This window comes from Apteryx mantelli, chromosome 12 (assembly GCF_036417845.1).
Source record: "Apteryx mantelli isolate bAptMan1 chromosome 12, bAptMan1.hap1, whole genome shotgun sequence".
NCBI lineage: Eukaryota > Metazoa > Chordata > Aves > Apterygiformes > Apterygidae > Apteryx > Apteryx mantelli.
The window spans coordinates 8,736,798-8,764,378 of record NC_089989.1 but is presented as its reverse complement, the minus strand read 5'-3'; the positions used below and the strand labels follow the sequence as shown (position 1 = coordinate 8,764,378).

Here is a 27,581-nt window from a genome sequence, read left to right as displayed (position 1 = left end):
GACTTCTGATGTCAATGATATTTAGTGTTTATAACATGTAAAGGACAAAGGAATGGTATAGAAATTGGCCGTCCTCAGGAATGAGAAGAGAAATGCCAGAGTGCTTTTGGGAAACATAAGTTAAAAGCTAATATTTACATGTTATAAATTCACTGAGTTCAAAGAAAAAGTATTATACAGAGTTTTAAGTTTCCTAAAGTGGAATTCACATAGTCTTTTCTATTTTTGATATCTTGAGAAAAATAATAGTAAAGACCCAATCTGGGATTTAACTAAAATTTGTAGCACTGAATTATGAAGCAATAGGCATGCTCTTGATTACTTACATCACAGTGAATTATACAAACAAGTGTCAGCATTATGCTTTTAACTTTGAGAAAAATTAGTTGTTACAACAAACAAACTATGATAAATTTGGATAAACTTAATTACTTATGAATGCTCTAAGAAAGCATCTTTAAACTGTAAAAAGACAGAACTGGGAATTTCTGTAATGACCCATAATGATTTCTCTCCTTATAAGACTTCATTGCTTTGTGCAATAATTACCATGAGTTTGGCACCAAGTGTTTGGATTTTTCATGTGCCAATGTGCTTCGCAAACCTGTAAAATCCAAACAATGAGGACAAACTAGAAAACACAAAAACCTAGAAAATAGATCCCGGAAGTAAATGTCACAAAAGTAGTTCAACGCTGTGCAAAAACAAAGAAATAGAATAAATGAAGGAAAATAAATCCTCTCCATACTCAGGCTCAAAAAAGAAGTGAAATATTTGAAATAGAAATACAGTTATTTAGGAATCAAAATCTAAATAAACAACCCACCCATAACCTTTTTTATTTATTTGGGATCTAATATTAAAAGCAAGGGAAGATGGGAAACCAACTGTACTGTCACTAACAGGAGAGTATGAGTAAAGATGGAAGTTAAACAACATGTATCTCATACAATAAAGAACTGTGATGGTAAATATAAAAACATACAGTGCAGAAATAAAAAACCATGCTTTCCAATGTCGTTCCCATGAAATGCCAGTTCAAGTTAAGGAGTGTGCAGTCACTCCAGGCATATATTCTGTTATCTCATTTCTTATCAAACTGCTCTTTGCAGAATCTTTGGTTTGTTGTCATCTGTAAAAGTTTTCCTACATGGGTAGTGAACTTTAAATTTTGAAAATTTCTTGTTCACCTTATAACAAACCCACGAGCAGTGGAACAAGCAGAGCCTGCCTCCCCATGGCGCAGTGTTCTTCATGCTCAACACCTCCATAGTGCTCTCAAGTCACATGCCTAGTGTCCTTCAAACCCCGATTCCCCGCAGCTTCCCTACCTATTTGAGACTTCTAGTCCTCTATCAAACTGGGTCAAAAATGGCTAATAGGATCAGAACAGGAGCACACTGCTATGCAGATGGTACAAGCCTTGCCTCCTTAGGCAATCTGTCTAAAACAAAGTTAGGTTCAGCGTAGATATAGAAATGTGCCTTGTATGTATAGACAAGTGAGACAGTGACACTGACAGTTTCTTGTATCTTTTTTTTTAACATGACTTTATGTTTACTCCAGGGCTTTTTTCGAAGAACAATCAGATTAAAGCTAATTTATGACAGGTGTGATCTTAATTGTCGCATCCATAAGAAAAGCAGAAATAAATGTCAATACTGCAGATTTCAGAAATGCCTCGCAGTTGGAATGTCACATAATGGTAAGTGCAGATAGCATATTTTAAAACAATAATATTTCATCTGAAAAATAACATGAAATGTATATATGATTAGTATGTTTGCTGCTGTAACTTACACAGTCTTCTGTAGCTTTACACTAGACAGTTTAGAAATATGAATCAGAGAGATTGCCTCTGAGTTTAGGAGACTGTATATGATTGAATGATACTTTGAATATAAAAAACAGATAGGTAAAGATCTGCACTTATCAGTATAATACATAATATAAGGAATGAGTTGGTTTTACTCTCCATCATTCTTGCTCATTACACTGTTGACTGTTCTTCATAACATACTACAAGTGTAATTGTTATTTTTCAGTTCATTTCTTTTTCTGTAAGTGGGAAATTTAATTATGAAAAATAGAGTGTTTACCAAAGTGTGTAAATAATAATAACTTGAATTTGATGCACAGGACACTTATTGAGGATTGTTAGCATCACTAAGTTAAAGTTTCCACATATTAGAACATAGCGTACTGTAAATGAATGGGCCATATGCTGTACTGTTTTAAACTGTCCTCCTCCTCTCTAGGATACCCACATCTGGGCATAAATTCCAATGTGTGGTAAGTAGGAGTGTAGTGTTTCTGCGCATGCTCATTCAGCTGTTGGCCTCTCCTCATATAGTGTGTATAGCTGTTATTCCTGTGTACTATGCGCTGTCTCTGACCTCTCCACCACCCAGAGGTGAATACCCCCTCTCATCTGTGAATTGCAAGCAGCGTTTCCATTTCGTATATGTTGTGGTCTTAGGTTGCGAAGGCGTATGCCGTTGTGTATGGTTCTGTGATTACCTTCTTTACAGTAGGCAAGCAGATAGCACCAACCATAGCACAATACTGCTGTCTTGCATAGAATAAACAAGAAAGTCCCTCTGAACTTTAAAATTATCAATTCATGTGGAAATACTTATTTATGAAAGTTTAGATAGAAAGACATAATGAAGATTCTTCACTGCCTTGCTCTGGCAAAGTCAAGTAAAAACAGGAATTAAATGTCATAACATAGAGAGTTATGTAATTCTAAGGGTAAAGAATTGCAAACATGACTGGGAAAATAATTTCTCTGTGGTTTTTTTAGGACTTTCATTATTTTCAATATAAAAAATGAGTGTGCTGTCCCCAAGAGAAAACTTAACTGTGGTTTGTGAAGTTAATACATGCAGTGAATGTAAATTGGTATGGGAAATGTTTTGCTAATAGAAAATATGGTTTTCAAGTTCCTGGGATGCAACAGTAACTCTTAAAAATAAATCTAATTTTGAAATACTAGTGTGGGTATTTTTATAGTAATTCAGGGGGTTTATTATTATTGTTTTCAAGGTGCATGCCAAATTCTCTAAGCTAGCAACATGGCTTCCACCCATGTCAATGGGAGCCACGCGCAGGGCTATCAAGAAGGGGAAGTGAATGGCCAAGACCATTCTCCGTTGCTCAGCAATGCAAAGGGCCCAGTAAAATTTATAAAATGACTCTGTTTCAGCTGCCGTTTCTTCCTGTTCGGCCACTGCCAAAGAAGAATCTGTGGCACCAGCAGGGGCCGTAGTGTTGGGAAGAGGGGGAAGCCCAGGAGGGAGGGAGAAAGGCCAAAGCCGTTTGCCCCCAGCCTTGCCAGAAAGCTTTCATTGGCTCTCACCATCAGCTCACCTAACAGGGAGTTAGGAGTGTTTATATTCAAGCATCTGGCTCCTGCATTAGCCTTTTTTCTACTCTGGTAGCATTACATTTTAGGAAACGGCACTCTCCAGCATTTATAAACAAACAGATTTGTAAAAAAGACCTAAATTTTGTCTTTTAAGACACAGGTCTATGTAAAGACACATGTAGAAATGCAACTCTGGAATTTGCTGGTGACGCTAAGCCAGATTCTTATGTTACATCTACAGATGAAAGTTCCTCCATTTAGATAGTGAAATTTATCTGAATTTTAAACACTTGGAATCAGAATGTGGATTATTTATGCCTGAGGGTTCCAATCTATGTATTTGCATAGATATATTACTGCAAAATGAATAGTTAGTGCTCTTACAGAAAAGGGGAATGCAGGGAGACACTTAGCAGCTACAACCACATTCTTTTATGTATAAATACTACATACCACATGGCTGGAGGTTAGAAAAGACAGTAGTGTTCTCATGCTTTGGATATTGTTTTCCTTTCTTTCTCCAGCCTCAGTGCTGGTCTGTGTTTAACCCTCAGTTGCTCAGATTGTATTCCGAAGTACCTGGAAGCAGAAGTTTGCTCTCTTAATTTAGGAATTATTCTTTTTTTTTCTCTTTTACTAAAAATACCATTTATATAAAGCCAACTCTTGTAATGGGAAAAAGAGCACACATGGCACTATGTCTTGATTATGAGATCTGGGAGCACTCTGAATTGCTGAATATGGGCATGTGCCTCCAGTAAACTCAGCTAGGTATCCACTCTGGCTCAATGTTGTGTTCTCTAGTGAAAGAAATTGAGTTTTTGTAATCTATCTCAGAGTTGCATTTGTGCTCCAAAAAGTCCATAATCTGTATGATCAGAAGGGCAGAGTGCTACACAGAATAGTCTAGAAGGAATCACAGTATAAGGATACATACTGTCGTTTTTACACAGAAAAGCAAAGAATATAATGTAGCATGTAGCATCTTACTATATTCACTACTGGTATTATATCACTGATATTTAGCGCATACTGTAGGTGTAAGCAAAAGAAATAACTGCCAAAGGAGAGAGAGGTCAGATGTTCCAGCTGCAGGCACATGCCCAAACTTGCACAATCTTCTATTGCTGCTAAGAAATTCCCATTTGAACCCCTTCCATCCTTACAGCATGAGTAACAAGCCGTATTTCCAGATCTCTTATACCAGCTCTCTGGCTTGTCCCTGCCCTTTCCACCCCTGCATGTCCTGCCTTCATCCATTCCCCTTTCCCCATCACTTCCCAGCCTCCCAGGAGATAAGGAAGCAAGCTGGGCCTGCTGCAGGGGGAGAAGGGGGAGAGAGGAGACAGAGTAGTGAGGAAGATGACTGCTCCAGGGAAACAGAAGATGAGGCCAGGGTCACACGACGGAGGTGGACAGAGAAGCAGAAGAGGGTAAAGATCCTGCTGCTGACCCACATATCCTTGAAGTTTTCCTCAGCCACCAGAAACACTATGGACTGTCCTTATCCTCCCTTTTCCTTCCTAACCTCTTCAAATACCACCGGTCCCTCCTATTTCTCCTTTCATCCAAAATCCCACTGCTATTTCACAGATTCCTTCCATAAACCCACTGGTACCTGACCTCTCCCTGACTTTTGTCTCAATCCCCAGAAAATGCCAATGACTTCTCCCAAAGGCAAGTGCTAAGCTACTACCACAAAACTGAATTTTGCCCCAAATTTGGCTGCAGTGTTAAGAATCTTTGAAGATATATTATAAACTTTTTTTAAAATTTTTTTAAAAACAATATTTTTGACTGAACTTTCTAACTTTAGGTTATTAACAAATTATTATATGCAAAATACGCTTTGACCTTTTGTTTAGGGAACTTTAGTCTTATAATTTATGAATTCCATCAAAAATTCTACAAGATGCATCTTTCCATGAAATAGTTACTTACAGGACAGTGTTTAAAAATGTATCTTGAAAGATCCACTACTATTGATCTATCCTAAAAACACACATTTAGAAAGAAACAAGCACATTTGGAAATGTTAGATGGCTAATAAACATACAAGCCATCTCCTAAAAATATTTTAAAAACCAGACATGTGTAACAAAGACCTAACAAAAAGAAGCCAGCAAACATGTACAAACTTTACCCCAAGCGCAGCTTTAATGCACTAATATGAGAAAATATTATGAGATGCCATGAGGCTCCCAACAGATTTCATTATTGCTGAATTATGTTTTGTGGAAGTCAAATATTTAGATGGCAGGCAACAAGATACACCCCAAAGATTTATATCGCATAGCAAACAGTAAGATCCATTTCCTCTCTCAGTGAAGTCAATTCGCTAATTTGGGGGAATACTTAGTCCTGTCTGCTAAATGCAAACACTTCTGGCATTAGTGGCTCTTCTTGGTTTTGCTGAATGGATACACACGTGATTTGATAGCTGACAATCCTGCTGAAGTCCGTTGTTAAACCAATGATGGGTGGTTTAGGCCAGTAAGAGAGAGCCTAGGTTTGCTACCTTGATTAGCTAGTTAGCTAGTGTATTCTTTGATAAAAATAGGTAATCTGGACTGAGTTAGTGCTGATGTAATAGCTTTCTATGCTGTGAGTAAGCTTTGTTTGTTAGATATAACTTAATTCAGAATGCAAGCGTGCAAGCAAGAATAGAAGTTAATACTTATATCCTGATTTACCGTATAAAAACATATACGCTAATTTTCTTTCAAAGTAATCTGCTCCTCAGCATTTTAGCAAAGAGATTTGCTAGATAATTCAATGTTATCTTTGGCAGTGGTCTTTTTCATTTACACAGAAGGAATTTAAAATAACCTGTTTTAAAAACAGATCAGGAATTTGATCTTCATAGGCAAGTTGGCATCATGAGGCCCCATGCCAACCGTATGCCAATTATTCCTTGAAAATACATAGCAAATTTATATGCAGCTTTATTCATGTACATTTGATATAGTTTTCCCCCATGCCTGTGGGATTTAACTCTAAATTAGATTATACATAAAGGTGCTCACATTTATAAAATTTATACACAGTGAAGAGAATGCTCTGGTTTAACATTAATTTTTCACAGGGATTATTGACAGGCTTTTTAATAAATATAAAAATTATGCATGTTCTCAAACACATCTAAACAAAAAGTAGATGAGATTCCATCTGAAACAAATAGCAAAGCAATAAATAATACTTCATTTTTATAGCACTTTTCATGCACTCTTCGATCTCAAAGCACTTTTCCAAGGAAATTAGTATCATCATCCCAAGCAAAATATAAATAAGTGATAAATAAAAGAAGTAATCTACTTAGACCACTTTACAATAAATAAACATGAGATGAACTTCAATGCAAGCTATGCATTAATGGAAATAATTTCATATTATAAGCAGTAAGGCTTATAATGCATGCCTATTTTGCAAAGGTAATTTGGTATCCTTTGTCAGGGATAGATAAGCGCACCAGAAACATCGTTCTCAAATACCCACAGTTAATTTTATTTTCCATGAGAAAAATGAACACAACATAAGTTGTCACTTATTACAAGTTCTACCCTGAGTGTTATTGTAAACTTTTAACAGAGAACTACCAACAATATGCTGTTTAGCCACACTGAATTGCTAGCATGAATGCTGTAATTTACTTTCCAAGAGACTCTTTGCAAGACAAGAGACTATTCACAGGAATCAGGGTATAAGACAAAGGACATATGTAGAATACATAATATGCATGCTATGCTGTCATTTTCTACTCAAAGCTAAAACTAAGCCTGTTCTATACTGGCAGTATTTGCAGCAGTAGATAGATAAAATCATGTGAAAAACTACCATAAGTTTTAAAAGTTTTAAAAAACAAAGAATCCCCTCAATTTTAACAGATTTACTTGTAGGAATGTTCTTGAAAAAAACAGGTACTAATCTATTTACCCATGTTTGAATTTCCAGCAAGGTGTTCATTCCCAGTCTGGTTTCTCTTCTTTATATTATACAGCTTTGTTAATTAGCTTCTAACGAAAAAGCAATCTCAGTATTGAAAATCCACGATCATTTCAGTAACATTCTGTTGTATATTTCTAAAGAACAATAAAATCTCTACATTAAAAAATTCTATTGCAGTAGTCAGTGTTGTAGCTGGTATATACACTGTGGTAGATCATTAAGAATGTTCCAGTAGGGAATTGATTAATAAAAAGGCTTTGGCCTTTGGGGATTTCATAGTGGAAAAAAGTAAAATTAATTCCTATTGTTTTTAATGCTTTGGGGAAGTGTATAAACTATATTAGAACTAAGTTAATATTAAAACATAGGAAAGGGAAGCAATAGATTGTCCCTTTTTTATCCCTGTTTGTAAAAATAACCTTGATGAAAGGTGGTCTTCTGCCAGTGAGATTCTAGATTATGAGCTTACTCCTGCAAACACTGACTCTGGAGAATAGGCCCACAACAGAATCATGTCTCATACTGGTATTCAGTCAAGCTCTATTTCTATAATATTTAAAAGTTAGTATGCTTAAAGAATGAGCTTATAGGATTCATACCAGACTGTTAAAGATGCATGATTTACTTTAAGCATATTATAAAGATATTGCATATAATGCCATAAATGCATTCCATATAAAATAAAATAATGGTTTACAAGTGTGACTGACAGTAACAGAACACTTTGTCTGTCCAAAAGCACCTAGTTCCTGATAGGACTGTGAAATCTCTGTAAGGGCATGTTTCTTAGAGTTGCTAAGTGTTTATTATGTGTTAAGAAGTCCTCAGATCCTACTGAATTGCTCTCAACATGTTTCAAAGAGTGATCAGCATTTTATTGACATGGGGAAATCTGATAGCTGTTTTTATTAAAGATCCTTTATGTAAGCATCAACAGTTGCCTTGCTTTGCTTTTCAGATTGAAAAGTTCATTGCAATAGTCTGACAAGTCTTGCTAGACTTCAAGTCTTCAGTTTGCAAATTCTTCTCCAGAAAAAGAGATGGTGAGGATGAGATGAATTTGTTGGCAAGAACCAAATCAAAACCATCAGAGTATTGCAAGATTCTTTGCTTTGGTGAAGCTGTTGCAAAATGCACGTTTGAAAAACAGACAAATTAATTATAATCCTGTGAATGTCACAGATCTGACATGTTTTTAAGTCCAAAACCAGGCTTAGTAAAGAGCATAATAGCTTTTAATGAAAATATGAATTTCCCAAATATCTAGCTCCACTGTTTGATACAGACTTTTAATCAACTTTTGACACTTATATGGGTTATATTACTTTTTAACACCTTCTTAACTCTGCAGTTTTAGTTATGTTTGCTTTTTCTATTACAACTTCTTATAGTATGTATACAACAATATAGTTTATTAAGTTGACAATAGTTTGATTCTTTTTATTAAATAGGCCCTTGAGTATCACAAAAAAAAAATCTGTAAATGCTATATAATGTTCTAACGTGAGTTTTCACTGTATTTACTTCATTTAATACTTTTTTTTCATTCATTTGACATCCTTAAGAATATATAAAATGCAGTTATTAGTATCATGTGTTTAATAATATCAAATATATTTTTTTTTAACTCAAAGGAAGGTTTGTGTTACCTATACATAAGAATTCTCAGCAGTGATAGAATCTCTTTTAACTGCAAAATAAAGATACTAAACTGCTCTTGATTTGTAGTCTTCATGGAAGTACTTATAGCTGAATTAATTCCTTGTATAACTATGCTCATAATTTATTTTAGGATACACAAAGCATAAATATGAAGGTTTTTTTGTTTGAAATCAAATTTTTATAGCACCCTAACATTATCCTATGTACAATTCATCCATCCACAAATTCTTTACAGAATTGTGCTAGTCTCTTTGAGCCATAATAGTGTGTCATATAAACTAATGTGAAACTCTTCATTTTTCTTTGTATGTTTTGCTCTCAGGTATGAGGAGGGCTTAACAATGATGACTCACTGGAAATTATTGTTAGTAGCTGACTAAGAGTACTTAGTGTTCCCCATGAGAAAGAAAAAAAATACATACCATGGACAGTGATCCAGAAAAAAGTCAGTTGGCAATTATTCAAGAGTTTCCATATGAAGAAATTGTAAGCAGAAGACATTTTAAAGAAAAAAAAAATAGAATGTGTTAATTTGTCCTGGATGAATTAGGTTCCCTTCCATGCTGATTTTTATTCTGACATGTAAGCTTGAAGAATATCCAAAGGAATATGAAATATACAGCATGCGTCATTCACAGACTAAGTTTACTGTAAAGCAAATGTAGTACACTTGTAAGAATAAATCACCTTGTTTCTAGAGCCATGAAGTAGGAGAACTGATCAATAAGTATAATAAATGCTAAATGTGACAAGGGATTATTTGTTCTTGAAGAAAGTGTCATTTTGTCCATCAGCACACTGCAAGCATCCTTATAACAGGAAAGTGGCTGATGCTGTCCAAAATAAATGTCGCTAGTATAATCATTCAATGTATGATGTTAACAGCACTAACCACTAAAAAAATATTTATAATATTTATAACATTTTTATTTCCTCCTAAGGCCAAAATGCAAACTTTTATTTTTTTCCTTCTATTTTTGTTTTGATGTTCTGTTTTGTTTTCTTACAAGAAAATAAATTCTGTTTACAGAACTATCATATGATAAAACAGTCTTGATCCTGATGGCTTGTTTGAAATATTTCCTAAGTCAGTCCTTATATGTATAAATAATAATTTGGTTAGTGCATAGGTGTAAAAGTAGGAGCTTTACAGCCTGCCTTACATTCATATTGAGCAATTGTGAGATCATATGATTAGGTGGAAACATTTCCTGTTCTTTCGATACAGCATGCGCATAGCGTTACCATGAAAAACTCAGTCTTCCCTGGCTTTTTTATTCCCTGCATAACCTTCTCTCTCATTCCTTTTTTTTTTTTTTTGGTAACATTTTATATCACTTGCTATATTAAGTTCTGTAGAGCTATTTAGAAATTTATTCCTGCAAGGCATGTGGGTGTCTTGTTGCTAAACAAATGAAGTATCTGGGATGCATGTGGTGATTTGCCCAAAACCACACAAGGCTGAATTGTGGTTCCCACTCCAAGTTCAAGCCAACAGAACCTACTTTAATATCTTAACGATTCTTTACCTTTTATTTAGCTCAGAGGTAGAGTCAGTGATTTTCACCAACTTTGACTGTCAGGTGAGTTGACAATAGTTGTGCATTTCCAAGCGATATTGGAATCTTACTGTTTGGGCACACAGATGATTTCTTCTTTGAGATTTGTCTGTTTACGTTTCTCTGAAGCACTTCAGCTGTTTGTCTCTACTACTGGAGAAAATTGTCTTCCTCTTACTTGCCTGAGTACTGTTTTAATGAAAATTTGAAGAGCTCATAATAAAAGGTGACAGGAAAAAAAACTACTAAAATATGCATTTTCAGATGCAACTATAGCAATTGTAATGACTTGTCATCTTCTTTAGCCATCAGGTTTGGGCGAATGCCACAAGCGGAGAAGGAGAAGCTCTTGGCAGAGATTTCCAGCGACATCGACCAGTTAAACCCTGAATCTGCTGATCTGCGAGCACTTGCCAAGCATTTGTATGACTCATACATAAAGTCCTTCCCTCTGACCAAAGCCAAGGCGAGGGCGATCTTGACAGGAAAGACGACAGACAAATCAGTTAGTTCCCTCTGTTTTTTTTTTTTTCCTTTTGAGTAAATGATTTACCACATTGACAACACATCTTAAAAAAAAAAAAAAAAAACTTTGCTGTTGGCAGTTACATATTTCAAGCTGTGTCTGAAACACAGGAAATGTTTTTAGATAGGATAAGTAAACATTATTTGAAAAAACTCCAAGTTCACCTAATAAAATACTTGAAACCAGTACAAGAATTTGAAGGTCATCTTAACCTTTTTGTATTCTCTGATCCACTCTTCCCGTTTTCCTTCTCCTTTACTAGAGGTCATCTTCCACACTGTCTGTTTAGCGTGGCGATCTGTCTGTCAGGAGCTGGGTGCCATACTATTCAGGCATCCATATCATAGCATGTTATCATTACCAAAGGAATATTCTTTTTCATAAGTGTCAAACAATTCACAGTACCAATGCTAGCCTTAACTATGATGCTTGTTCTTGGGATGCTCTGATGACTTCCTTTGAATCTGGTTATTTTGGATCAGTTCAGTATCCTGTGTTCATGCAACTTGAATTTTAGGAGAATGTATTACAAAATAATCTTTTAAAAGTTAGGAGTAGAGATATGCGTATTTGTGGGTTCCTTTGGACTCTTCATTTGCAATACTTTACAGCCTACTGTATCAGTGGGAAGGAGGATAAGTAAGTTCTGTTAATTATACTAGGTTATAATTTTATCACTGTTTTAATACCTAAATATCAAAACAGCTTTTTCAGCTGTTATAATATCAAAATACCTAAATATCAAAACAGCTTAATTTGATACGTTTTTTAGGCTGATTGGCAGAAATTTGTCAGGGTTACAACAGAGACAGTGTATTTTATTTTCTTTAATAATTTCAAAGATAGGAAAGAATTGTGCTTTTCTTGGGGCTGTCTTTCTAAGGGCATGTCTATACTGCAAAGGCAGTTCAAATCATATTTGAATGTTGCCCCAAATTTGGCTGCAGTCCTCGCACAAAACCTTGAAATGTGGTTGACACTTTCAATTGGAGTAACTGCTCGCCATGGAGTATATAAAGATTGAACTAGCACAGCTTATCCATTCTGTGGAAAGCTGATATGCTAAGTCCACTTGAGAGTTATTGCTTTTTCAGAGTCTTTCCTCAGTTTGCCTCAGAAACACAGCTTACTGGGAAAGAACTGATACAGCAGTTCAGTTTTCTTTAATGGTGTTCCCAATAATTATGCACCTGCATTGGGAATCAGAATAAATGTGAGATGTATTAGTATATATGTTGTTTACTGTCCTTCATCCTAAAAATTTGTCACCAGTGGGTCCGTTCCTTCTTTCTGCAGCTGCCACTGTGTCAATGTAGAGCTGTACTGCTCCCTCTTTCTCATAAGCTTCATACTGTGCCCCAGTGATCTGCGATGGGATTGACAGAGGGAAAGGGAGGGAAGAAGAGAAGAGTCATAGATGAGCACTAATCAGGCACAAGAAATACATCCGCTAAGTGAGTGTCACAGCCAGAAGAAAAGCAGACTTTTTATCATTTGAGCAGGAAGCACAGACAGAACCCCCAAAGGACTCTTCCCCTTTTTTATAATATATTTTATACATAATAGGAGAATTCACATTGAAAGGAAATTGCAAGGAAATTTCTTTATTCAGATGAAAAATGACTGTGCTAAGAGACTCTATTGCTTATAGTAATGGATTCTTTAAATCTGAATATGAAGAAGCTAACCTGATTGCCTGCTTCCTTATCCCACAACTATCACTATATTCATTAACAGTAGATAAGAGTATCTTCCAAGATTTTATGGTAAGTTAGCCAGAAGTAAATCAGTTCATAGTATTGGCATTAAAATTACCAGGTTTCAGAGTTAATGTCCACTATGATAAATGGGGTGGTTTATACCTGTCTTGAAATTAGATTAATCTATTTAGTTGGCAATAAATGAAAATAATTTGTGTGATCATCATGAGAAATAAGCTTCTGGTGCTGTCTATCTCCTTGCAGACTCAGTCAAATTATACAGTAGTATTCTTCAACCAAAAGATTTATTTGAAGAGAAAACTCTGGGAACTTTTTTTCCAACTTAAATTTTCTAGAATTCCTTGATATAAAATTGATTGTAAGTTTCTGCCTCATCAAGAGAACCATGATTACATGTGTGTGCATATATATACACACACAAATTGCATCCATGTAAAATCGATAGACTAAATTCTGTAAATGCTGCTTATCTTATGCCATAGTGCAGAAATTGACCTAATATATTCTTTAATTTCTGTATTGAGCATTGCAATAGCATCAGACACTTCACATCAGTATCTCAATCTAATTAATTTAACGCACTGAAAATCAAGCAACTGTCAATGTAACATTTAGATTGACTGGAAAAGAACTGACTGCAATCATGAGTCTGTAAACAGTTATATACACAAAAGTTTTCCTGTCTTGAGAACAACAGAGTAATTCTGGAAATTATTTGTTTGGGAAGTTAATTATATACAAATTTTCAGGATCAGGACCTAAATTTCTAACCTCCTGTCCTAGCATGCCCTGGAATGTAATATAAATTTAGGCAGGATTACCTACAAATGCTCTCATCTTCAGTTTTCCCACACTTGTGTTTAGAAATCTGGAAAGTTTCTTTCTGAGCTCCCAAGTAAGTCTACAAATCCTGTTCTTGTTCTTCAAGATTCTGTGAATTTGCATGCATTTCGCTGCTCTGCTGTGCCGAGTGGTTAACGAATGTCTGGGCTCAGTACATAACTTGGTCATGTCTGAAAGCTGCACTAATACAATCCTCATACAGTGTATATATAGTATGCCATCAGTGATGTTCTGCTTGTTTATTGAACATTTAAAAACTTTTCCAGATTAGAATTTATCAATAAAACATTGCATACATAGAGAAGTCAATTTTTCATTGCTGCAAATTTTCAAATCTTTAAAAAAATTATCAGTGAAAGAGTGGATGCACTCAGTCCATATATAATGGTTACAACTTTATGTTATTTGAACTGTAAAGGACTTTGTACTCTGGAATATCAAACTGTTTACTATGGGCACAGTTTAAATTTATGTTCTTTTTTAATTGCAGTATCATCTGCATCAAGTGAAAATGATTGGATATGCTAAGTCAGTGTGTCAAAACTAAAATTACTAAGTAACCAGTCCTCTTCTGGGATATGCAGTGCTCTTTTGGTATATGATTCAAGTCACAAAGCTCATCTGAATCTTTATATTCAAGATTTTCTTTAGCTAGTTTGAGCTTTCCTTCATTTTCATCTTCAAATGTCAAGCTGAATCCTGGTGGTATAATATATTCATCCCGAAGCACATGTACCAGCACAAAACAGATGATCTGAATTTTTCTTGAATTTGATGCTTCCACTTAAGATTTTCTAGAAAGAATAAAAAGGAATGACCTACCAGTAGTAAAATGTGCATTTTAGAAGGCTGCTCTGTCTCTTTATTCCATCCATTTACATATGCATATGTATATACATGCATATACATATACACGCATGTATATAAAATGCTTTTCTGTTGCCAAAACAGCATGGCATCTGAAAAATACCTGTGCCGATCCTTCTGGCTTCCAGTTTCGTACATCTCCACCTTTTAAAAGACTGCAATGCTAGTGCAGGGGCAAAAATTAGTGTCACCTCTCACTGTATTTAACTGAAACTCATGGGCTGGAGCTACAGGTGCCTGGGGTTACTTTGAAAGTGCAGCACTAGTCTTGTTGGTCTTGTAGGCAGCAGAATAGTGAACTGATTTAACTAAACCAGTTTGAAAACAGAAATAGTTAAAATGGTATCCTCCTGTGTGGACACTGTTATTTCAGTTCACAGATAGACATTTGTTTTGCAAGCAGCTGTATCAGTTAAAGACAAAACTATGTCAGCTGTCAGGCCTCCCTTTCTCTAGTGAAAGCGGTATGAGCTCTGTGATCGACTTTGCCTGAAACGGATGAGGGAACACTTTCACAATCCCATCTGCAGAACTAGGGGAGTAGTAACCTCTAGCTGGTGGGTTGTGACAAGCATTTGTGGGCAATATCCTCTACAGAAGGCACCACTGGACTTGAAAGAAAATAGCTATTTCCAGTTTTAAGCGTTCCATATCAATTTAGCACTGAATAGACTTCAAAACTGGTTTAACAAATTTGGAAATGAATTTTAGGTGTTTTCCAAAGCTGATCATATAGGAGAGGACCACAGACTACTTATAGAAAGGCATGGGTTATTTTTGTATTTCTTCCGCAGCTTATAGTGAATATAAAACCTTAAGAATGAGCACCTACATGAATAAGGCATTAGAATCTGTGATCAGAGATGTAACCAAATGAGATAATGTGCTTATTTGTGGCCAGTATCTACAATCTCAGCCACCTTATTTCTATTTCTTAATTCTCCTGATGACTGAAACATTGATAGGATTGTTAATAGACATACAGATCCTTCTCAAAAAGCATTGCCTTTTTTTTTTCTATGGGAAAACTAAAATGTCACTGCACAGGAATTAAAATTTGCACTATTTTGTAAATACTGTCAAAGAAATACCAAGATTTTCTCACTAAAGACCAATATATTCTATTGAAAGTATGTACGATTCACAAGGCCTATTTCAAAAGATCGAGTTTGATATTGTATATTTGCATGGGAATCTAAAGTTTTTTCTATAGAACTTTTGTGCATAGTATACAGAATGTAAAGAAAACTTTAATGTCTCTAGAATTTGGAAAATAACAAAATATGTAACATCATGGTTGTTATTATTATTTATGTTATTTTGCTTTGTATCTGGCTACCTATCTAGAACTTCAGTTGTTGAAACATTACTATCCATTTTGGATTTCCATTTCCTGCACCATTGACATGACACCGAAGATAGCTGACTAACTTTTTATACACCACTAGAAAGAAAATAGTCAAAGTTTCCTGGGTGAAAAGCAACAATTAAAAATGCATTTTTCTTAAAAAGAAAAACCTAATCTACTTGTTGGTACAGAATTCCTTCTTACATTTTAACTAATTAATCAAGTATGTGAACAAGCCATTTAAAATCAGTAGTTATTTTTTCAGGGCAGCAATGAACTATTTAGTCATTTGTCTTCTAAGGAAAAGATTCTTCAGATAAATTCAAAAAATCTTCACTTAACCACTTCTTTAAAACCAGAGGCTTGTTGTGCATATTCTGAAATAGATTGTTTCCAGATCCTAACAAAAGTTTTCCTGGCATTAGTTTTTCTAAACTGTTTTCAAAATTGATTTATTCCAGTTGAGTTTATTTCACAGTCAGACTCATTCTTGCGTTCTCAATTGTGCTGCTCTAGTTTGTGTTGTGGTATTTGTGTTTTGCTTCCATTGACAAGTTGTTTGCATTTAACTGTTTCCTAACTTCATTATATTTAAAGGAATTAGCAGCAAAAGGTATAATTTATCAGATTATCAATGACAAAGAGTCTATGTTACTGGCAGTACTTTCTAGAAGGATAGAACTTGAAATGAACATGACAGCATGTGAGGAAATCAAAATGTGAATATACCATATCTTTCTGTAAAAAAGGAATTGTATCATCAGAAGTACAAACACTCATATGTATCCTTGCTAGATTCAATTTGATATAAGCCATTAAAATTTAGGTAAAAGGAATAACATTTATCTTTTATTAATAAACATTCCAAACTGAACACTGGTATTATAGAACTTTTGTAAAATGAAATAAAAATGGTAAAATAAAAAAAAGAATATTTAAAAAAATTAGTTCCATATGCTCCTGAATTATTTAAAAAAGTATCCTCTGAAGTCCTGTGTTTTAGGATGTGGATTCACAGAAAGTATGAGAAATCTTTAGGATCTGCTTGTCCTTTCTGTAAATCATTTTGGCTTTGTGTGGATATTTTCTTTAATAGATTTATGAAGATTGAGCCCCAAAGCAACTACCCTAGATACACTGTCTGTGTATTTCTAAGTGTTTTCTGATGAGTTATGCCACGGTACGCTACTCCAGTCTTGAGAAGTCAAATGTTGATAGAGAGAACGTGAAAGTAAATTGTATTTTCCTTTTTGTTTTTAGCCGTTTGTTATTTATGACATGAACTCTTTAATGATGGGAGAAGATCAGATCAAGTGCAAGCACGCGTCTCCGCTGCAGGAGCAGAACAAAGAGGTGGCGATCCGCATTTTCCAGAGGTGCCAGTTTCGCTCGGTGGAGGCAGTACAGGAGATCACTGAGTTCGCCAAGAACATTCCAGGTTTTGTGAATCTTGACCTGAATGATCAAGTAACACTCCTGAAATATGGTGTCCATGAGATCATATATACTCTCTTGGCTTCCCTCATGAATAAAGATGGAGTTCTTATATCTGATGGACAAGGATTCATGACACGGGAGTTTCTGAAGAGCCTGAGAAAACCTTTTTGTGACTTTATGGAGCCCAAGTTTGAGTTTGCTGTGAAGTTCAATGCACTGGAATTAGATGACAGCGACCTGGCAATATTTATAGCTGTCATTATACTAAGTGGAGGTAAGTGCTGTCTTATTTAATATAATATTTGAAAAAACATAATTGACACTTTTAATTCCTCTCCAAACAGGAAAGAGCTCAGCACTAAGGGACACGGCTGAGTTTGTTTACATGTAGCTTTTGATAAGCTTTCAGCTTTCTTGATGTTGGTTGCCCCTTTTTCAGTTTGAGGCAGCAAGTGAAAATGTAAACAACCTGATATTACTGATGGAGCTGGAAATGCCTGCTGAATCAGCAGTTCATTTAATTAGAAAACAAAATCAGGACTATCTTTCTGAAAACAGGAAGGGTGGAATTTCACTGGCAAGGGCATCTGAAAGTTAAACTACTGCAATGAGGATTTTTTAAGCCTACAATTTTATTGTGTGGCTTGTTAATTGTACGTAAATAACTTTTGATTCCATAACTATTTCAAAATATACGTGGCATTTGGCTTACAGGATTGTGATGGTTTTTGGTTTTCTTTAATTCAAACAAGGGGGTTTTGCCTTTAAAAGGAAAAAAAAAAGAATGTGTTACTCGGAAAAACGATGGCTTCCTAATGCCTGACAAAAAACAAGCATCCTCTGCTCTGTTCACTTTTCCTAAGCTGCTATGTTCGTATTTATGCTTCTGCCTTATGCTTTTAGGGAAGTATAAATCTTAAGGCTAAGGTATCAGACTACACAAATTCTAACCCTGCATTAAAAAAGACACTAAATTTTCAGCTTTTCTTGGAGACAGTCAGTGTGTTCTAGCTGATTCTGAGGTGGCATAGCTATTATATTTTGCGAATTAGCAGGCTGCTATCCAGATTTAGTTCACTTGGAAACCTTTCTACCAAGAAGCTGAGATATCAGATACACATTCCAGGTCAGACTGAAGTTCTTTTACTTTAGCCAATCCTATCAACTTCAGTGATGCTGCACAAAGAAAATTTTACCCAACCGATCTGTGTGTACTTTGGCTTAGAATTGTGCTGTAGATGTCAATGGGAGGAATGTGCTGAATTTTCTGAATTCAGATCCTCCACAGAGCAATGCAGAGTATTTCTTTATTAAATTATGTTCACACAATCAAACAAAACACAAAACAACCACATGCTATTGTTCTAAAATCAAACATTTTATTTAGTGTGCATCGTTACATATAGCTTGTTGTACATTTAAATTCACACAAAATTACTTCTGGCATTGAGTTTCATTCAGTAAAAATGTAGTAACACAACATGATTTATTAGACTAGCTAAATCCACTTCAAACAAGTATAGCTCTTCTCAGAAGACCTTTTCTTGAGCAAGAATTTAAACAAAATGATCCCTGAGGACTCTGAATTAATTCAAAAACAGAAAATATGTTACTAGTATATTTTTGGTTGGCTTTGATGGGGGAGGAGAAATTATACAAGCCTATTAGAGCATTACACAAAGCATGCCAATATTTTGCATTTTCTAATATAATGAAAATTTAATAGATGAGAAACAGACCCCTCAAAATCCAATCCTAATTGAAAAAAGGGAAATCATAATCTGCAAAGCTAGGTCTGCTATACTTCAGTGATGTTTGGTTTATATTAGAGGAAATAGGTATGATGTAAGTAATCTTACATTTTAGATCTCAGGAGGACAATGTTCCACAAGAAAAAAAAAGATTTCTCTGAATGAGATTTATCAACAAGTATTTTTTAAGAATAATTTGAAAACAGAGATTCATTTAAAAAATTACCTGAATTTACTAGATAGTTCTTAAATAATTATGAAGCCAATTGAATCCCTAATTATAAATGAGTCCTTTTTCTAGAAAAATCCTTTAATTTCTTGATAAAAAAGATCTCTTACTATCTGTATTCAGAGCTTCCTTTTCAAATGAGGAGGATGGTTATTTGTAAAAATTGAGATATATTTTGAAAACAATTAAACTTTGCTGCCAGTTTGGGAATGACTTTCCTCATTTAGTTGCAGAGTCAGATTCTACAAAATATATTGAACTGTATGCATCCTGAAGGACTACAAAATCTTAATGTGGTATGGAACTGAGATCCTGCTTTTCAGATGCTTTGGATGCTTTTGTTGGTATTTCACTAAGAGCTATCTGAATTTTGAAGAAATAGGTCAATGTCACTGAAAATAGGATTTCTAAAGTAATACATACTACTTCAAAGACTTTACTAGCTCCATGAATACTGTGATATTTAAGTAACTTGAAGAAATCCTCTGTACAAATATCCTAAAAAGAAAACCAGCTATTAAGGACACTTAGAAACTCACAAAACTACCCTAGCCGGATGCGCTGACTCTAAGTGAATCTGTCACTGCCCAGGGAATGATGTTAGTTATGCTCTCTCCATGAGTGCTACCTCTTACGCAGTTTTAAAGAGGAGAAGAGAGAAGAGAAAGAGAATTCCAGCTGGAACACTACATGGGAAAAGCTTTTCATTGTGAAATACATGCTTGGAATTTGCCACAAATCCTGTAAAACAGTTCAACCTTTTGATACTGAAATAGTTGCTTTTGCATTATATGTTAAAAGGCAAAATGCCCATATAACAATAACAAGAAACTGGCAGATTAACTGTAATGGCAACAAAATGAAAGTACTCCCACTTCCATAGTCAATTGTTTAATTTTTTCTGAGCTGCTGAGTGCAGCCTCATTCAGTCCCAATGATTCCAAATGTTGCTTTGAGTCCATTATTATAAAGCTGAAGAGTTGTTCTTAATCACTGTACATTTTGCTTTAAAACAGTACTTAAAATGCCAAAAAAATCTAGTATTCTGAAAATAATGCTGAGGAGGCAGAGTTGTTTTCTGTGAGCAGTTGGATATTATCTTCTTCTTACCAAAGAAATACTTTAACCCGTTATCAACAATGCAAAACTCTCATTACAACATTCTCTTAGTTAGAGGAACTTTGAAAAATATGTTTTGGTAAAATGAGATTTGGAAAACTTTTTTCAAGGAGATATCTTCCTCTCTGTTGCATTCCTCTGTGCCACAGAGACATATCCTAAGCCAGTAGTGAGTGCCATGATATACATGTTAAAGAATCTGAAGCTTCTTAAATATTATATATGGCTGAGCTGAAAAAAAGTCTGTCATAACATTTGAGAACAACAATGTGGATATCTGTGTTAGGGGAGGAAAGATAATACTCCAAGCCTAATTGAGCTTAATCCACTTTAGAAATAGAGCAAACTCACTCAAAAAGTTGTAGTCAAATAAAGAGAAAGTTCAAAAGGTCATTTTGTAGCATCTTTACATAGTATAGATGGACCTGAACTCCTCCGCGTACTTTATCTTCTGAAGTGTTTAGGATATATTGGTGTTTGGGAATTTAGCTTAATACACTGTAGCAGGCTATAACTGTAAAGACCTAGACTCTGTTAATCAACATGCAGTCAGACCTGTAATTTAAATTCATACCTGCTTCTGTATTCACTTTTTCTGGTTTCTGAGTGTGTGCTTTACAGTAAATCTTGAGTCCTGAATAACTGCTGCTATTTAAACACCATATTCAATAATTTTCTGCAATCTGAGATAGGAAAAATTTAAAGTTTCATCACTGAATAGTACCACGAAATAGTTTGGATTTGACTGCTGCACAAGTCCTGTTCTAGCAATCCTGCTAGAACAAAGACATGCTTCCTGATCTAACCGAGAACTGCAGATAACCGCTGTGGGCTTTGAACCAAAATCCTGATGACTACAGTCCATGTGACAGTCTTGTAAGAAAAACCCAAACCGCTGAGTCATATCTGCCTCAGCAGAAGAAGGAGTACAGTTGTTCAGTCAGCCATATCTTTGCCTGTTTTATCACGCTATGATTTTGCAATGTGTATTTAAATGCGAAATAAACTTAATCAAAGATAGTAAAATGTAAAGGTAGGCATAAAGGTATGCAGAGGGCAGTTTCAGTTGTGAGGAACAACAAAAGTTGTAGCTAACATTAGAAACATGAAAGAAGCATCCGAATCTGTAAATAAGTAAACAAAATAATTTTCCCCAAGATAGCAAAGAACATCAGTTTATACAAAGCCAGACCATTGACGCTCAAAGTAAGGGGCTATTAGCCTTTCCCAGTTGCTGTGAACATTTTCTCATATAGTTTTAAGCAGCTTTCTGCATAATTTTCAAATCAAATGAAACAGCCATATGGCAATAGATGAAAACCTAAAGAAAAACCGAATGAAGAAAAGTAATAATAAAAAGGGAAATGTGATACTCCAGTAGCATTGTCTGAATGGGTAAAAGGCAGGTAGCAAATAGCACACATGGTGGAAAAAAACCACCCTTTCATAAGCAGTCTTCTGTGTCAGAGAACCTTAAAAGCGGTGACCAATTCACTCTTGGTGATTTCTCACCTTAGTAATGCCAACCCTCTGTCCTTGGCCTTCTGTACCTAATTTCATTTTATTATAAAAATGTTGAAGTAGAACTCATTTGTCTTTGTCTCTCACTTTCCTCATCAGTTCCCTTTGCTGTTTTCTCTGTGAGCTTTCTAACACTGTATTAGATACTTAGCCTCTTCAAAGGCCCCACCACAGAGTCTCATCTAGTTCTCTCCCATTTCAGTTTCTTCCTATTCTCTATCTACATTTTTCTCAAGGCTTGCTGTTAACCATTTCCCTTGTATCTTTTTTCCACAAGTCATATCTACCTCAAGCTCCTTACATTTTCTCCCTCTTCCTACTACATTACTGCACAAAATACACCGCTTGCTACCCACATGTATTTAAAAGCATCTGAACAACTTGAAATTTACCATAACACCTCTGTGTTAAAGCTTTTGCCTCTTATTTCTCTTTCTTTTTTTTTCTTTTTTTTTGATTTAAATATGTTTTTTGGAACAGAAACAGCGTTTTCCTCTGTCAGAAATTTTTCCTCAGAAAGCATAGCAAACTGTCAACAGCCAAAAATTAATGTCCATATCCTGAAGTTCTCATTCATGAAAAATCTCTCATGCCTTCAATGGGAATTTTCCTTCCTCTTGAATTGGCTTATTTAAAAATAGCATTTTATGATCTCCTAGGCTTTTGTCATGGTCATCTTCTCTGACTCCAGTTCCACCAGGTCATTATAAAACCATTAGACTGGGCTTTGCAAAGTTGCTTAAGGAAGTTAGGCGCTTAATTCCCACTGACCTTCGGTTGACCTTGGGAGCCCAGATCCTGGGGGCTCCTAGCTCTGCTCCAGGCTTAGTACCAGTGTCCTGCGTTTGCCTCCTGGACTCGCAAAGTTGCACAGGGGAGCACAACGTTTGCTTTGGGTTTCACTTCTGAAAAACTCCAACCCAGAAAATTCCCACCATAAAAGAAGCAGGGGGAGAATGGAGATTAATCTCAGAGGAAATCAAGGCCACAGTCTTTGTGCTTTTTGATTTTTATATCGCTGTACACTGAGTCATACCCAGCTGGTTCAGAGTTCATCCGCAGCACAGAAGTACAATTTAAAGCTATCACAACCCATAGCCAAAACTGTTAACAGCTCTGAAGTACTGAAACTTGAGAAGTTTCTGAAACATGTAATGAAAGGAATTATAATTTGCAGAACATGTATTTAGGTAATCTAAGAATAAATCTGTACAATTTATCAAAAATCCTCTACGTACTTTTAAAAAATGCCTTGATAATATGGCCAAAGGAAATTAATAAAAAGGAGCTGTTTGTTTGGAGATGGTTTTCTGCTTGCGTATTTTTACTTGTAGACTTTCTGAACCACCAAGTATTTTATGGTATTTTAAGTTGAATGGTATATAAACAAGTGATCTCTGGAAGACAAGCACAGCTTACTAGCATGAAACATCAAATAGAAAGAGGTATCTTGGGTCACTGAGGCCAGTCACCTATAAATGAAAGCAGTCACATCATAAAACTGCAATCAGGCAAATATCAAGCTTCATATTCAAACTTGCCATCTTTCCTACTTCTGAAAAACTATCCCCAAACCTCATTGCTTTGAGAGTTAGCTGCTTTCTCCTACGCATCTGTTCCCATGCCAACATTGCCTTTTAGTTTAAACAGCAATTCTTTCTCCTCGAAGTTCAATCCCATGTATTTATAAAGAATTTTGCCTTCTCCCAGCTTTCATTCTACTAAACAAAACAAGCCAGGCTTAGTTTCTTCTTAAAAAAAAAAAAAAAAAGGCTATCATTGCTATGATCTTAATAGCCTTTCTGTGCATCCAGTTATACTTTGAACCATAATGGCTGAACAGGGCTGAATGGACTGGAAATGATGTTCCAGATGAGGCAGAGGAAGAAAATAGGAAAACTTCTATAGCTTGGATACTGCTGTTTTCCATTTGTTGGGACCCAGAGGGAATCATGGTTAGCCCTAGCGCTAATTTGAAATTTGTGCTATCATATACACATATATTACTATTCTGAGATTGCCATAACTTACTTCAGAGTCTAGATTGGCAGAATAATTGAAAGTCCAGATTTACAGATGTTTTGCCCTTCTGAAAAAAATGGCTTTATCTCCATGCTTTTAATACTTTGTTTACCCCAGAAAGCCTAGCTCCACAACTGCAGCTGTTGAAGCTGCACATCTATAGCTGTCCTGGTAAATACAGCTTTAGTGCATAGCACAGCCAGGATTATGCATCTTCTTCTGGTTTCAGATTGCAGCAACACAAGCAGAGCTTGACATCAGTGTCACGCATCTTCTACAGGCATTTCCCCAGATGTAACAAGCAGCTACATCAGTTTCAGTTTCTCTGGCAGCTAAAACTAACACATTGATAAAAGCCTAAACTTTGGGAATATTATAAAAACAAAAGAGAAATGAAGTGGATGAATGAAAAGTTTTTTTCCCATAGCACTAGTAATGTACTATCCTATTGTTCTTTAAATGAGTATTTCATTAGCCAGTACCAGCATCAGCCAGCTGCCTCGCTGACACTAAACCTAGGGAGTTGGCCAGCTGGCCTTTCTAAAATGGAGATATTGCCAAATGGAAATAATTTAAGGCTGGTTATAGGCACTGCTTTTTACTGATCAACTTGTGAGATTAATTTCATTGCTCTGCTGCAAATTTTATTTAAATTATTAACTTCTGTTTTGTCACATAGTATTTTGATTATCAAATGCCTTACCCAGTATAAAGTAGGTTAGCAAGCAAAGCAGTAACAAATTACTGGCAGCCATTATCAAATGTGACGGTTTAATGATAATCTTTAGCAGCATTGTTTAACTTTCATGGCTGTAGAATCAAATAATTTATTACCTAAAGTTAGAAAAAAAAGTCTTGAATTGTTAAATAATAATGGCAACCACTGAAAAAGAAGTTTGAGGGCAGGGAGATATAACAGAACTATTATTATGAAAGATAATACTTGTGAAAGAAGAAAGATTTTGCTTCTTTCCAAAGAATAAGATATTCCAAAGATAATCCTGGCCTCTTTGACAGCTGTGGCAGTGCAAGTAGCTGGCTGTGGTTGTAAACATCCAGCCCATATTCCCCCTCATGGAGGAGAACTCGCCATTGGCATGAGCCCAGAAAAGGCATTTTCTAAACAAGCCATATCTGTCAGTCGCCCACTGCCATAAATGTCTGCAGCTAAGGTGATAAGTTGATGCTAAAAGTGATCATGAGATTTCTTAACAGCTGCTGGAAGCTGGATGTGGAGAAGAACTGAACCTGTGATTTTTAAGTTTCACAGGTTAGAACTGTGACTGTGTTGGCCCGGTTCTATCTTCAGTCCTGGAATATGTCTCTCACAGAAGCTGAGGTTTTGCTTTCTTTATTTTGATATGTTAGAATCGACCTTGGTAGGAAACATTCTTAATGGTAGCAACTATATCTAAATCCATCTGTGTATATGCTGATTTTCCAAAAGTGAATTACCGAATACAGACTTCTTGTCCTCCCAGTATATCTCACTCTTCGTTTACATAAACAACTTTACTGTGGAAAAGCATTGTAGTACTGTATAAACCTACCTCTATATCAGTGTATGTAAATGCTTAATATATTAAGAAATCTTTAGAAAATTAATAAATGAGATTGGTGTTTCTACATTCTTCATAAACTTACAACTCCCGATATTTTTTCTAGATCGCCCAGGTTTGTTAAATGTGAAGCCCATTGAAGATATACAAGACAATCTGTTGCAAGCTTTGGAGCTCCAGCTAAAGCTGAATCATCCAGAATCATCACAGCTGTTTGCAAAGTTGCTTCAGAAAATGACGGACCTCAGACAGATTGTAACGGAACATGTGCAGCTGTTGCAAATAATAAAGAAAACGGAGACAGATATGAGTCTTCATCCACTCCTACAAGAAATCTATAAAGACTTATATTAATGACCATAGTAGTTCTAATCCGCTGACATAATGTATGTTCTTCAGATTGCACTATTTCTTTGAGGGAAAACATTGCATACCTAAGAAATTACTGTGAAACAGCATTTAAAAAAGAGAGGGCTTAGTATAGTAGATCTATTTTATGCATATTGTTTATAAAGACACATTTACAATTTACTTTTAATATTAAAAATATCTATATCATGAAATTGCTGGCAGTATTTTCAGAATTAATTTTTTAAACTATCTTATTTCTTAAAATTGCTTGTCCAGAATGATTGAAGCTTCACTGAAGTTGGTTAAGCATGCAGTTAAATTTTCAACTGAAAAATAAAAATCTTTTTCCGTAAACATTTCTAGGGAAACATTTTAAGTATTATGTTTGATTCTGTGCCCCCTAAGGCAGCAGCCAAATAAGAATAAAATTGAATCACAAATTAGTGCAACTTCCTATGACAGCCTAAAAGGCAAAAGTTAGATGTGTCAGGTCAGATAATATTTATGCCTACCGTAATATAATTTTACATTAATAGACCTTTGTAAAGAGGTAAGTGTAAGTGAGAATTAGGCCCATCATTTGTGGGCAAACCCAAAATCTAGACTCCATTTCAAGAATTAATTAAGTCAGGAATGTGCACTGCTCATCACTCTTAGGAAGCTGAGTCTTTTCAATTACTGTGCTCAGTGCAAGTCCGAGGCAGGCGGAGCAGCGGCCTGCGTGGTGGTGCTGCCCCCACGGCCTGGAACGCACGTGCCCCAGCAGCCAGGGCTAATGCAGCTTTTGGCCACCCTGGTAAGTTTGTACTTCGAATAGGTTCAGACTATTCCACTTGGCCTGAGACCTTCCCAAATTATTTGATGAACTATCACTGACAAACATATCAGCCAGAAATGTCACGAAGAATTGGAATAGAGTGACTCCTCTTAAACAGAAGCCAGGTTTGAATTCATTCTTGAAAAACACAAACCTGTAGTAGAAGCCCCACTCTGTTAGTTTGACCTGAGCTATCATTGTTTATCACTGGGAACAAGAATGCTTAGAGATGTTCACTGCTGTTAAGATTGTTAGGTTTTTTAATATATGTTTCCCTATAATGTTACCTAAGATTTCCACTGGGAGCAAAGCAGAGGAGGGTGAATAAATTGAATGGAAGGTAAATTCACTTGCACTATCTTCTTTTGGTAGTCTCAGTACTGATGTGAGATTCCTTTAGACTCCCATCTGCACTACCTACATTTGCTGTCAGTGACTACGGCCCTTGAGAAAGTCAAGCAGGTGTGATCCACACTGGCAGACCAGAAGAGAGAATGCTGGAAAAAAAGCCACTAATTTTAACATATATATTGAAGTAAGCAGTGGTCCTCAGTTGAGTATCACTACTTTCCTCACCTCTTCACATTTTATTTATGTAGCAAAAAGTGTGCCTTAAACTTAGTGAGACAAGTTCAGTGGTGATATGTAAGTGGACCGAAAGGGGATGTAAGTGTACCTGTGAGTAGCCTGGATTTTCAGTGAGCGTAAATTGGCCTTAGTCCTGATGTGGACCTCAGAAAACCCAAGCTGGTGGAAATGATGCAATAAAGAGGCTGGCAGAGGCAAATATTATATAATTCCTTTTGCTCATGCCTTGTATACCCAAAAACCTTTCCTAATACTTATTTCAGATAATTTCTGTGCCTACAGTCAGTAGTAAGCATTGTGCCCACCAGGAAGTGTTTGGAGAGTTGAATCATTCAGCCTCAAGGAT

At 35.7% G+C, this 27,581-nt stretch overlaps 1 protein-coding gene across 2 annotated transcripts in view; it reads left to right on the top strand.

Annotated features, from left to right (window-relative positions):
• Window positions 1–26,427, top strand: part of PPARG (peroxisome proliferator activated receptor gamma) — a 62,622-nt gene extending 36,195 nt beyond the window's left edge. For both annotated transcript variants that reach the window (XM_067303855.1, XM_067303854.1), the window contains exons 4-7: window positions 1,567–1,705; window positions 10,842–11,041; window positions 17,102–17,552; window positions 25,586–26,427. In XM_067303855.1, coding sequence (XP_067159956.1) covers window positions 1,567–1,705; window positions 10,842–11,041; window positions 17,102–17,552; window positions 25,586–25,833 — 1,038 coding nt within the window. In that variant the 3' untranslated portion in view covers window positions 25,834–26,427. The remainder of the gene's footprint in view (window positions 1–1,566; window positions 1,706–10,841; window positions 11,042–17,101; window positions 17,553–25,585) is intronic.
• The last annotated feature ends 1,154 nt before the right edge of the window (window positions 26,428–27,581 follow it).